A 13,881-nucleotide genomic window follows, 5' to 3' on the forward strand; every position below is an offset into this window, starting at 1 on the left:
GCCTCTATTTATAATCTCATTTTCAGAATTCTAAGAGTCTCCAATCGTAGAATCATAGGAGATTTCACAAGCTCCAAGGACATTAATTACATCATAGAAACCTAAGAGACTTCACATATTACAAGGATATTAACTACAACATAGAATCCTAGGAGACTTCCCATATAGATATTAACTATAACATAGAATCCTAGGAGACTCTTCACATGTTACAAGGACATTAAATATTTTAACACATTCTACAAGGAGGTGGAATCCTAAGAGACTCCTCTTCAATGTGCTGGTGAAGGATTTATATTTTAACACTCTCCCTCAAGTTGTGCATGGTTTTGCACCATGTACAACTTGCCTTTTAGAAACCAGAATCGTTCCTTTGTTAATCCTTTTGTAAATAAGTCTGCAACTTGTTCATCTGTACGAACATAAATAGGCTGAATTTCCTTGTCTTCCACCTTTTGTCTAACAAAGTGTTGATCAATCTCAATGTGCTTTGTTCGACCATGTTGTACGGGATTAAAGGCAATGTTAATAGCGCTTTGATTATCGCACATTAACATTGATGTTTTAATCTTTTCTCCAATGTCTTCTAGCAAATGTCTAACCCATGTAACTTCAGCAGTACCTGCAGCCATGCATCTGTATTCAGCTTCAGTGCTGGATCTTGCTACTGCCTTTTGCTTTCGACAACTCCAAGACACAAGATTACGTCCAATGAAAATACAAAAACCAGAAATGGACTTTCTTTGATCGGGATCTCCAGCCCAATCTGCATCTGTGAATGTCATAAGTTGATGTCCAGTAGTTATATTTTCACTCTTACCATAAACTAAGCCATCTCCTGCTGTCCCTTTAAGATATCTTAATATTCTTTTGACAGCATCCATGTGAGTATCTCTAGGTGCATGCATAAATTGGGATACTTGATTCACAGCATATATAATATCTGGTCTAGTAAATGTAAGATATTGAAGTGCCCCAACAATACTTCGATATTGCGTAGGATCTTCATATAACTCCCCATCTTGAGCACTTAGTCTTTGATTTAGAATACTAGGAGTTCCAACAGGCTTACAATCAGACATACCTGACTTTTTCAACAAATCCAACGTGTATTTCTGTTGTGTCAATGTGAGGCGATTATTGTGCCTATCAATCTCCACTCCAAAAAAGAATCGTAAATCACCAAGCTCTTTCATTTTGAAGTTTTGCATCATCAAAACTTTAGCTTCTTCTATGTGTTTTTCTGAATTGCCTGTGATAACAATATCATCAACATATATAAGAAGTAAAGTAAATATGTTTTCCTTTCGATAAATGAAAAGAGAGTGATCTAGAGGACATCTCCGAAAACCACATTCTTGAATCTTGCAAGAGAAACTGTCAAACCACGAACGTGAGGCCTGTTTAAGTCCATAAATAGATTTTCTTAGTTTGCAAACCCATGCATGAGAGTCTCCTTTCGTGTATCCTGGAGGTTGTTCCATATATACTTCCTCCCTTAAATCACCATGAAGAAAAGCATTCTTCACGTCCATTTGATGTAGTCTCCATCCATATTCAACTGCCAATGATATAATCACGCGAATTGTTCCCATTTTGATCACAGGGCTGAATGTCTCATCATAATCTTCTCCATATTGTTGTGTAAACCCTTTTGCTACTAACCTTGCTTTGTGTCTTTCTATGCTGCCGTCAGGTTTGTATTTAATTTTGTATACCCATTTGGAGCCCACTACGTTCTTTTCGTGTGGCCTCGGAACGATCTCCCATGTTCCACATTCATGCAAGGCATCCATTTCTTCTTTCATAGCCTTTCTCCAATGATGTGATTTTGATGCTTCATCAAATGAAGTAGGTTCTTCCTCCTTGCCAACTTTTGCCATGAATAACTGAAAATCAAGTGATAAAGAATCATAGCTAACCCACCTGTGAATGGGATGACGAATGCGTTGGGATCTTCTAAGGTGGGGCATGTTGTCTTCTTCACTGTGAGCATCTCTGTCCCTTAGTCGTCGACTGTAGATAAGACCCGAATACCGATGTGCATCGTTGCTCTGTTCATTATTGTTTTCGTGATGACTTAATGACTGTGTTGGATCTTCTTGATTTTCACTTTGAGCCATATCCGACGGTTGTATTGCTCTCTCTGAATCTTCACTTTGAGGCACATCATTTTCTATAACAGGATCTGCATTGAATAACTGTGTACTGGTCCAGGGATCATAAGATTCAATGGTCATAGGCATTTCATTTGTATTATCAAAACTATGTTCATCAAAAATGACATTTCTTGAAGTTTTGATACGTTTAGTTGTTGGATCATAGCATCGAAAACCTTTATATTCATCAGCATATCCAACGAATCTACATTGAATAGCTTTGTCTTGAAACTTGTTCCTCAAGGCAGCATCAACGTGAACATAGCATACACAACCAAAAACCTTCAAGTTCTTGTAATCAGGTTGTTTGCCTAAGAGTGTAAAATATGGCGATTTAGACATCAAGAGTGTCATAGGCAAACAATTTATTATGTATACAGCAGTATGGAAGGCTTCAGTCCACAAGGAAATGGGCACATTAGTATCATGCATCATGCTCATGGCGCTTTCAACTATATGTCGATGTTTCCGCTCAACTACACCATTTTGTTGTGGTGTGTAAGGGCAGGAAATTTGTCTAGTTATCCCTTTTTCACGTAGAAATTCAATAAAATCAAGCGAGGAATATTCTCCCCCTCCATCACATTGAAAATGCACCACATTGGATGAAAATTTAGTTTGAATCATGGCATAGAAGTTTCGAAATATGTGAGGTACTTCTGATTTGTGTTTCATGAAGTAAATCCAGGTGAAACGTGAGTAAGAGTCAATGAATAAGACATAATATCTTGACCCAGACATGGAATCAATAGGGGCTGGCCCCCATACATCAGAAAAAATAGTTTCAAAAGGTTTGGAAGCCCTTTGATTTATATTATGGAAAGGTAAAACATGACTCTTACAAAGTCCATAACTTGAACATTTTTTGACACTTGAAGTAAGAGGTAAACTTGATCTTGGAATGAGACTATCTGTGACAAGTTTTTCAATGAAATGTCGACCACAGTGTCCTAGCCGACTATGCCACAAATCAGACTCCAAAAATTGGTTAGGGCCCCTTACTTTTGATTGAAAATGGCAAGAACTTGGCACTGATGACGCATTATGAGAAAGAGAAAATGTCTTCAATCCTATATCAAAAGTGGATGAATCCTTGGGTAGACATTCCTTGAGGACGTACATATTCCCTTGACGCTCCCCTCTAGCGAACATTTTCTTCGTTTGGAGGTCCTTGACATAGACAGAAGAAGGTGTGAATTCAACAGAAGAGCTTGTATCATCAATGAGTTTAGAAATGGATATGATGTTCTTTTTGATATTGGGAGCAAGAACAACATTAGACAGTGATAGAGACGAGGATGACAATGGAATATGTGCATTTCCAATATGTGTAATAGGATGAGATTTTCCATCACCTGTTATAATGCAACTTCTACCGTAATGAGGGGATAAGTTAGTCAATTTACCTGCATTTCCTGTCACATGGGTAGCTGCACCTGAATCCAAGAACCATTCTCCCTGCTCATTTTGCTTTATAGTCATCTTTGAGAATGCGGCCATCAATAGCTGTTGCATATCTTCAGCGGTGGATTTAGAACTTTGTCCTCCTTGTTTATAATCATGTCTTACCCCTTTGTTTTTATTTTGAGGATTAAACCAACATTGTGCCTTCATGTGTCCTTTCTTGTTGCACTGAAAACAAATTGGTATTTTTCTTGAAGTATCCAAAGGAGACATACCTTGGTTATGTGGTGTTGGTAGAATGCCACGACCACTATGGTTGGAGTTCCCATGGCTCTTACCAAACTTTACATTCATAGCCAACACATTTTGGGAGTTCCCTTGATCAGTACTTTCAATGACTCTTTTCATATTCATTTCATGTTGGAGAAGTTTACCTTGTAGTTCGTTGAAGGAAGGCAGAACAGGAAGGACCTCAAGAGCTGTAATAAAAGCATGATAATCATGCCCAAGTCCATTCAAGGTTTGCTGCACCTTTTCCTTATCAGAAATGTTATTCCCTGAGGCAGCAAGTTGGTCTGCGACGGCCTTAATACGCCCCAAATAATCCATGATAGACGTTGAACCTTTGCTCAAATTCTGAAATTCTTTCTTTAAGTACATAATTCGAGCTTCTGATATTTGGGAAAAGGTATCAGCAAGGGTTTCCCATAATTCTTCTGCAGTACAATCATCAGAAACTGAAAGTAACACTTGTTGAGATAAAGTGGACAAAATATACGCAACCAGACTTTGATCACGTCTCATCCACATAGCATGTTCAGGATTGTTGTCTTCATGAACAACAATAACTTCTCCTGCCTCATTTTTTATTTCCTGTAAGACGGATATTGGTGGAGCCTTTGTTGAACCATCGAGATGTCCAAAGAGGCCTTGACTTCTTATGAAAGGCATGATTTGCCTTTTCCAGATCAGATAATTCTCATGGTTGAGTTTTTCGGTAATAAGGTGAGGAAGAAAACTTGAGGACATGCCAGAATGCGAAAGGTTTTTCATGACAGCAGAAAGGAATGGTATATAGGTAGAAGATGAGAGGGAAAGAAGACACGATATAACAAGATGTGTCCTTGGTAAGCAAGAAGAAAAAGGAACAAGAATTGCGCAAGGGAAAAGTAAATTCAGGATAGAGACAAGATGAGAAAAGAGTTCTAACCAGATCAGACTTGTTTGGGCATTTCGTTTGGTAGAGATAACGTAACCTGGCGCTCTGATACCATGATAGAAATGTAGCACCAATATCTGTAACCCGAAAACAGCACTCACGCAGGAAGATAGAGAGAGAGAGAGAGAGAGAGAGAGAGAGAGAGAGAGAGAGAGAATGAAAACAAGAAGAAACTGAGGAGAAGAAGCCGTAGCCAAAATGGTTTGCACGGCCTCTATTTATAATCTCATTTTCAGAATTCTAAGAGTCTCCAATCGTAGAATCCTAGGAGATTTCACAAGCTCCAAGGACATTAATTACATCATAGAAACCTAAGAGACTTCACATATTACAAGGATATTAACTACAACATAGAATCCTAGGAGACTTCCCATATAGATATTAACTATAACATAGAATCCTAGGAGACTCTTCACATGTTACAAGGACATTAAATATTTTAACACATTCTACAAGGAGGTGGAATCCTAAGAGACTCCTCTTCAACGTGCTGGTGAAGGATTTATATTTTAACAATGCACAACTGTGTCGGGCAATACAGAGATCGAGTCGAGCTGTACAGAAATGAGGAAGACCACCAAATGCCTAAAATGACGATCCTAGAAGAGCTGCTTCAAACCTTTTCTGCTGATTTCATGGAGTTTGCTGTTATGAGCAATGCCGAAAGAAGCTTCTCAAGCAAGCCATAGAAGGTAGAAGCAATGTTTTACGCCAGTTCCCAATGTTGTGCTCAAGGACTTATAATGCTACCATGTTGGATGAGGATCTCCTTTCTCACAAAGTTGACAAAATTTTATTCGGATGCAAGGAGCTGTAATTTATGCACAGTATTTTCTGTTCCGTGTAGTGTCACACTGTCATGTATGTCTTTGGTTGGCACCTCCAGCGTTTGTTGTGCCAAAGTCCAGCTGAGCTATTTTAATTCTTTTTGCAAGTATTTTGTACAGCTCCGCTTTCAATAAGCGTTGGAAGGCCTAACCTTCCAGCAGTGCTCGTGTCCTCTAAACAGAAAATTAGACACTGAAACAATTAAATAGATGGAAGATTTCTTTCACTCATTTTTTCATTTTCATATGCACCTGGAGAAGCATACAGGAACGCTCCTTTGTTTGGTGAGCAGCTTTGAAGATACTTGACGCAAGAAATTGACAATTTTTGAATGAATGCAAGGAGTAGGTGCTGCGCTCATTAGCAGCCACACCACTTCCTATCACCTGGCTCGAACTCATCTAAACGCTATGAAATTGCCTGAAACCGTTAAGCACCCATTCGATCTAATCCCCAACTTCACATGCTTTGAAGAGCTGGCAGGATTACGAAAAGAATGGCAAAACAAAAACGGCACGAGACAAAAGCTCTGTGGATGAATGGATGGCCACTCTCTCTGCAAAAGAGAGGCATCGTCCATGACTTTCCTTTCCAAGAGGAGGGCCTCTTCTATTGGTGCCATTTACAGCATAATCATAGCACCGAATATGCAAGCTGTGGATATAAAGGGCTTCTTCTTCCCTACCCTCGAGCATATTTCAATATGAGGGGACCCCTGGGTCCTCACTCCTGTCACCAGCAAAAGTTAGGCCTCCGTATAGCCATTCTTTCATATTAGCTTCGTGTTTTAGTTGTTCGAGGGTGGCCCCGCAGCCTTGGGCACACAAGAGAGCCTTTCCTCTAAATATCCTCATGACTGACCACTGTGCTGTTCCAAACAATGAAAATATCATTCGCCCATATCCTTTCTTCCACCCTTTTTACCTGTCATTAGAAGCAAACTCACAATCAATAAAAACGCTTGGCTGCCACAAAGAGCACACACAGAGATTTAGTAATGGCTAGATCCGGAAGAACTGCAGGTTCTGACTCATTATAGGGATTAAACAGCGCTGTTCATGATTCAGCAGAAGCACCAATATCCATTCCAACAGGAACGTAGCTTGGTGGCCCTTAAATCTAACCCTGCTGGTCAAGCAGACTGGCATGCACAGACAATGTGGTAATATGTACTGGGAAAACCTTGCAAGAACACACCTAAAAAAAGCACATATCCTTTCCAAAATTATTAAGAAAGATACTTAGTTTTTGGACTGTCAAAACAAAAACTAACTTCTGTCGATTAAACATATGCTATCACGAACTTAAGTGAGATAAAATGATGATGATAACCTTAATATCGACAAATTTTGTTTCCATTCATTGAACTCTTTAACAATACCCATCAATAAAAAAAGACGTAACCAAATCTAAGCAAGTTACTTTTTTTCTGTTCATGTCTAAATGAGTTAGGTGAATGTTTTTTTTCAATGCCATAAATTACCTAACAGAAACCTAAATGCATTCAGAAAGTTGAGCATTTTTAATGTCACTTTTACGAGGACAAATAGTATTTTTTCTATTGATTTAACAGTTAATTGAAAACGTATAAATCTTTTAAGTTAAACATAAAAAAACATTTAGCTGTGTCCTCAGTAACATCGAAGAAGGTAAGTTTTTATTATTGATAAATCTTTAGGCATGTTTTAGCAAATTATTCTACTTTTAATGTGCATGTCTAAATTGTTGGTGATAACCTCTTGGCCAAACAAGCGTTTTGGACATCCCCTTTGGGCCCTTAAAAGAGAGACCATTTTAACAGTAGCAGAGCCACCTTATACTCAAGGTTAAAAGTTCAACATCACAACCTTGAAAAAGTATATGAAAAAGATAAAATGTGTAAATGGTTTTCACCTCCGTGCATCATCTTCCCGAACTTTAGCATCAATCTCTTTATTTGGTGAGTACTTCGGCAAGCTGGATGGGCACAGGCATAAGGTTTTGTCCTGAAGTGCTGCTTGAATTCCCAAAAAAAAAGCAATTGATAAAAGCAATATTTAGATTAGCACAAAAATGCTGCTATGGACATCACAGATAAAATCATGATCCCAGTAATTAAAGTCCAAAAGAATGCAACTAAGTCATTCTCTGAAAGAGTTACTTCAGCTTCTTCAGTAGTTCAACAATTATGGTCTAAAGAAGCATGTGATGCAAACTTATAAAAAAAAAAAATCAGCTAAGCAAGCATTCAACATAAAAGAATCAAGGAAAAAATTTTATTGAAGTCTTTACAAGATTGTCTTTGTAGCACATATTTTGGCCATTGTCACAGAAAACACATTTTATTCGAAAAAACGCATATATAAAGCGTGCAAAACAAGTCAGCTATAAAAGGTGAAAGAAATGCGTTTTTAAAAAAATGCCAAAAAATAAAAAACACAAAAAAATGCGAATAATTTGCATTTTTTTGCGTTTTTTTGTATTTTTTTAATTTTTATTTATTTATAATAAAACATGTACAGGTATTATACGGCGAAACCTGTCCAATGCTTGAAAGAAAAAATAGTACATCAATGCCAGAGGACAAGATTTCAACAAGAGGTTCCACTAAGATCACAAGGAAGAAATAATCAAGGCAGATCCTACTCTAACGCCAATTACACAGTGACAAGGCCTGTCTTGCGGCTTGCAAAGCTCAAAGGGGCCCTCCATTTAAGAAATGAGCTGCAAAGATGGGATCTCCTTGCAAGGTGTTGTTTCCTTCGCCTTTTGGAAAGACACACCGCCATTTCTTACTTCCCAATCAGGATGCTCCTGCACAAAAACCGTAGCAGCATAATGTTAGCAATCGAAATCCGTCAATGATCAAATATCAGGAGATACAACAGATTGGTCTACTTTTTGTCCAAAGAGATTATGGTGGGCTGTCCGCTTAACATTATTGAGTGCCGCCTTAAACTATTTTTATTCAGTTTCTTTTTCCATTCCGAATTGGAAAGTGAAATCATGCCTCATATTATAATTTTGTACACAAGAAAATGTGTATATTTTAATTTACTTTCCCTTCAGAAAATGGTAGCATACAGAGAACAGTTCTTAGTTTAGATCCACCCTTTGATTAAAAATTCACTTTCTAGCAGTGTTTCAATTTTTTTTTTTTAGTTTAACTTCTTAGTAATAAATAAAGAATACATAGTACTTCTTTATAAACCTATCGCTTTGACTTAGCACAAATAACAAAAAGTTATCATAAAAGGTTTAAAAAACTTATATTTACTTTATATGTTATTTAATTAACTTTAGAAGTTCGAACAAAATAAAGCTATATATCTTATAATGTAATAATAAAATTATAAGGAAAGTTGTTAGTTTGAAAATTGGATTGCTTATACTTCCATTTGAAATAAACTCAACAAGAACAAAGACTTACAGTATTCCTTTCATCAGTATTATAAAACTGGCCTGAAATGGGAAGCTTGGAAGCCGATCAGTTTTACAACAGTACCGAAAAAAATCAGCCTGAATTGAATTGGCAACAAACCAATTTGGTTTATTAGCCAATTTTTATTTTTACTTATATTTTATATGTATAATTTTAAATGGATATAACAATTTCTTTGCTTATTCACAATCAATTCAGAATCACTGAATCAGTCAACAGCCTGGCTGCTTCAATTCCAATTTTCACAAGATTGCCTTTGAACAAGCTTTGAAAAATATGCCAATAAGTATGCATATTAGAACATATAAAATATACAAAGTATTAATATTTTTAGAGATGCAAGGGAGTAACAAAACAGATAGCAGCAGATTAGAGATCCAAGAAGAAGACCTCATTTAAGATCTCAGCCCTCGGGTCCAACCAAAGTTTTTTTCTGCTGGGGGGTGGGGAAGGTGCGCAGGTGGCGCTTCTGACATGGATCTGAAGAAACTTGCCACCCGGTTACCATCTCCTTCTCTCACCATATCTCTCTCTCTCTCTCTCTCTGTGACACCCACACTCTTTCCTGTCCGAGTCGCATCGAGTCGAGTGCACAGCGGATATGGGTGCGGCCCCAACACACATCCGAGTCCAGTTAGAATGTTTTATTACCAAATTACTTATATAATATATGTCGTTATGATATTTTTCCATTCAATACAATTATTCAAATATGTTATATACATTAATAAATAAATTTTAATAACAATATATACATGCTCATTTTGTTATATATATAATAAATTAAAAATAATAATAATAGTAAAATATCTTCACCACACTCTGGTCGGTGACATAGAGTATGGCCAAAGGCTTGATGCCATTGGAGATTTGAACAGAAGCGTCACTTTAATGGTTCTACAGCCCGGTTATTACTTAACCAGGGGATTGAAAAAAGACGAACCGCATTGAACACCTGGTCTGGTCCGATTAATCTCCTTTTTCTGTGCGTGGTATTTTTTAGCAAGTCATTCTTTTGGCATAGCTGTTCCAATACCGTACATATTTTTTTTGGTGTTAATCCTCATTTCATCCTTCGCCCAAAAAGAAAAAGAAAAGGAAAAGAAAAACGTTCTAAAAGAAGATATAGATTGATCACCTTTGAACTCTTCATAGTTCATAGTAATACTTCCTGTGTTCAACACCGAGGAACAGCATAGTAAAGAACTGATATCTGTAACACGAAAAGATGCCTGAAACATGAAGGCGACGCAAGCCAGGTGCTACCATGTTTAGTTTCAGGTATATCCATCGAAATTAATAGGGCATAGAAGAGGCTCCTTATGTTACTTTTGAACAATTTTCTTTATATATCATAAAGTTAAGACCTCGTAGGTTCTTATTGGAGACCACCAACAATCATCATACAGTAACATGACCACTTGATACGCCATCAATACGAATCAGGTTGCAGAAGGACGACAGGGAAGTCATCCACTCACTTGGTCAACGTATCAAAGTCGAAGACGCTGCCAGTCTTCTTTACCAGGCGCTCAGCAAACTCTTAATTTCAACTGAGGCGAACTCCACAGAAGCAAAGAAGGAAAAAGTAACCAACGCAAACTAAAATTGCAAATGGTTACACTATGTTAGATTCCACGCAATCAGGTTGAATCAATCTCATGGACTCTTTAGGTACAGCAACAAGTGTATGTGTGGTGCTAAAGAGGAAAAGAACAGGAAAAGAAGGACAGTGCACAACAGAAACCTGTAATAAAATTCTAAATGTAGGTTCTATACCATGTCAATTAAACATAATATTGTGAAGGAGAATGAAATGGCAAAGAAAAATGAGAAAGAAGTGAAAGGCAATCTACATTGTGCAGTCATCGACATTGTCAAACAGCAGCACGTGTGTACCCTTCCAGGAGCAACAAGTCGAAGGGGAGAAAATAACATCACAATTTGAAAATGTTGTCGGACACCATCACACAATGCCTTGTAGTTTTCTTGCATAGCCGAGTGTCTGATTGATGAGCTGCAAAGATGGGATCTCCTTGCAAGCTGTTGTTCCCTTCGCCTTCTGGAAAAACACACAGCCATTTCTTACCTCCCAGTCAGGATGCTCCTGCACAAAATCCGTAGCAGCATAATTTTAGCAATGGAAATCCGTCAATGATCAAATATCAGGAGATAAAGCAGATTGGTCTACTTTTTATCCAAGAGATAAAATGTGAGCAACATCAAGTGTTTGATGGATTTCAGCTTGGTGCCAATACACCAAGGAGAATAACAAGAGAACCATATATGGAGAGAAAATCCCTGATGAGTGGACATGATCAAACGATACTAGGGAAGCGTAGCTAGCATGAAACAAGATCAAAATATACCACCCCCACATGGATACTTGAATTTTATTCCAGTTTTGCAACCCTTTCTTTGCTAATGGCTAGCCTCTTGGCAACCAGATCCATGTCATACAGGCAAAAAAAGTTGACATAACATCCATTGATTTGGTTAGTGGCAACTTTTCTAAAAGCAGTAAATACTAAATAAGAACCTAAAGAATTAAAAATTGCATGTGAAACGTGAGGCAGAGGAAGCGATGGGGTTATGCCTCAGTAACAGGGTCACAAGCAGGAAAAGATAATGTTGGACAAGTGGACCTTAACACACAAATTGACATCCTATGTTCTTCCGAGATTTTCTATTGTACCAACCAAGATGCAACCTTACCAACCCACCACTCTTACGATAAGGGCCAATCATGCAGTAATGAGAAGGGTTAGCTATAATCCCCATGGAAGAATGCAACGGAAGCAAGAGCAAGCAAAATAACGAAGCAAATAAGGGTTTCAATTAATCAACTTCACTAACTACAAATGAATCACACGTACTAAATAAAGAGCCAAACAAATAAATCAAATATATGGATCCAATATGGATTCAAACTGAATCTAATATGAAATGAACTGCTCCTGCATCAGGCATGCTTCCTGGTTTCAGGCAACAGAAATGTTTTCCTTTTTTTTTTCGGCATGATCGATGGACTACAGGACACAGGTTCAATTATTCCAATCAGATATTGAAAGCCTGGGCCAACACACTGCAAAGATGGAATAGGCCAATACAGGTCATAGATGTCTCAACCCCAACTAGGTAGTTTTCTGAAACATCATACGGTGGTAGTTCTCCATTTGAAGCTCCAATGGAATGTCCTTGGTGATACCAACTACTGTAAGACACCAACTGCAGGTTCAAACAACTAAGGAAGCTAATTAATCCAGGCGAGGTTCAGATCGTGTACAACTATTCTGAGATCCAAACAAACCCAACTTATTTAGATAAATCTGCACTTAGCCTCAACATCGGTAAAGTGAAGAAACTCATACATGAAAGAAAAAGGCAAAATACTGGTTAACTTTGTACCTCAGTAATATATTCTAAGAGTTCTTGTTCAGAAGAGAACATCAAGATCTGTTTAGCATCAGCAATGGTCAAGTAATCATAGGCTTTTTCACTGCAACCTGCTATTTCATCTCTGCAGGGAAAATATCACAATTGAAAGTGAATACCTGTGCTAACAAGGTCTGTTATTTTATTCTCAACATCAAACATAGCCTTAAAGGTAAAGGAGGCACTACCGGACTGTCTTTGCAAGGAGATCCATGAAGTAGACGTAGATGCTATGTGGAACAGTTTGCCTAGCACTTAGCACACAATTGCAGGCTCCTTCCATAAAATACTGCTTGAGCTCTAGAGCATGCTTAATACAAGGATTCTCCAATGCACTAGCAGAAAGAAGCTCCAGTTCAGTGTGAAATTCTGCTATTCTATTCTGAACCAGAAGCCTTAGAAGATTTAGGCCCAAGATTTGATACTCCTGAGGTGATGGAGGAATAAGGCCACTGCAGCACAAGTGTTGAATTGTCAAGGAGAATAACAAGGTAAACAAAGAAAATACTTTCAAGCACAATTTGGAACAGCGAATAATATGCATCCATCTTTCTCTTCATCAACAAATCAGACGACTTCAAAGGAGGACACCGACACATGAAGACATCCAAAAGATTCAGGTCTGCTGTTAAATACAACTTCAGCCAATGTTGAGAGTGGAAGTTCAAAAGGATCACGGGGCCGTCTTTCAAAGATATATCAGGATCCATGAGGAACAGAACAAATGATATCTACGGTTTTTTTTCGTTTTAATATATAAATATCAGGGCATCCTGATATATCAGAACATGCATTCCCCATAACACAGAATCTGGATTGATATGAATGTCAGTGTTGAGTACATATATGAAATGCCAGACATGTGAAGAGCTCCCTTGACATCGCTATGAGGATGGGCTTAAGCCTTAAGGCCCTCCGACTGAAGGAGGTTAAGATTTCAAAACAGAAGGGGTTGTGTCTCGTCATCATAATCTGGAAAAGGTTTGCCAAATATGCACACCCCCCACAGACAGAGCTATGCAGTGGCTGCCGAAGAATAGGCAGTTTCAATATTGGTTTGAAAAACTGACTAAATTGTTGGGAACAGACATGGACCATGTTTTCTATCAAAAAATATGGTTTTTGTATCTTGAAACTCATCTTATTGTCGAGTTAACAAATCTCATAGATCAATGCCTTCAATTTCTAGCTTTCATGCAACAGATCCACTCCGCAAAAACAGCACATGCTAACCATATCATTGATACAATTAAAAGAAAAACCAGCACAAGCAAAACAATCATGTCATATTATTCAATTGATCAAAGGTCTTATGGAAACGCATTTCACGTTGACCATGTACAAAGCGTCACTTAGCCAAAAGGCCTACACGTATGATCAGAAAGAATTACCTCCTCCCTTCACCCAAAAAAGAC

The 13,881-nt window shown here is 37.9% G+C and overlaps 2 protein-coding genes across 2 annotated transcripts in view; both read right to left on the reverse strand.

Annotated features, from left to right (window-relative positions):
* Positions 1-6,014: 6,014 nt before the first annotated feature.
* The window catches only part of LOC116257765 (protein IMPAIRED IN BABA-INDUCED STERILITY 1-like), a 96,568-nt gene continuing 88,701 nt past the window's right edge, over positions 6,015-13,881 (reverse strand). Inside the window, exon 9 of the mRNA XM_050078685.1 lies at positions 6,015-6,534. Coding sequence (XP_049934642.1) covers positions 6,500-6,534 — 35 coding nt within the window. The 3' untranslated portion in view covers positions 6,015-6,499. The remainder of the gene's footprint in view (positions 6,535-13,881) is intronic.
* Positions 10,998-13,176, reverse strand: LOC126410215 (26S proteasome non-ATPase regulatory subunit 8 homolog A-like). Its single transcript, XM_050078702.1, has 4 exons — positions 12,995-13,176; positions 12,655-12,918; positions 12,440-12,551; positions 10,998-11,138 (listed from the first exon to the last, which is right to left on the reverse strand). The coding sequence occupies exons 1-4, from the start codon at positions 13,174-13,176 to the stop codon at positions 10,998-11,000; spliced, it is 699 nt and encodes a 232-aa protein (XP_049934659.1).

Source organism: Nymphaea colorata, chromosome 7, assembly GCF_008831285.2.
Source record: "Nymphaea colorata isolate Beijing-Zhang1983 chromosome 7, ASM883128v2, whole genome shotgun sequence".
NCBI classification, from domain to species: Eukaryota; Viridiplantae; Streptophyta; class Magnoliopsida; order Nymphaeales; family Nymphaeaceae; genus Nymphaea; species Nymphaea colorata.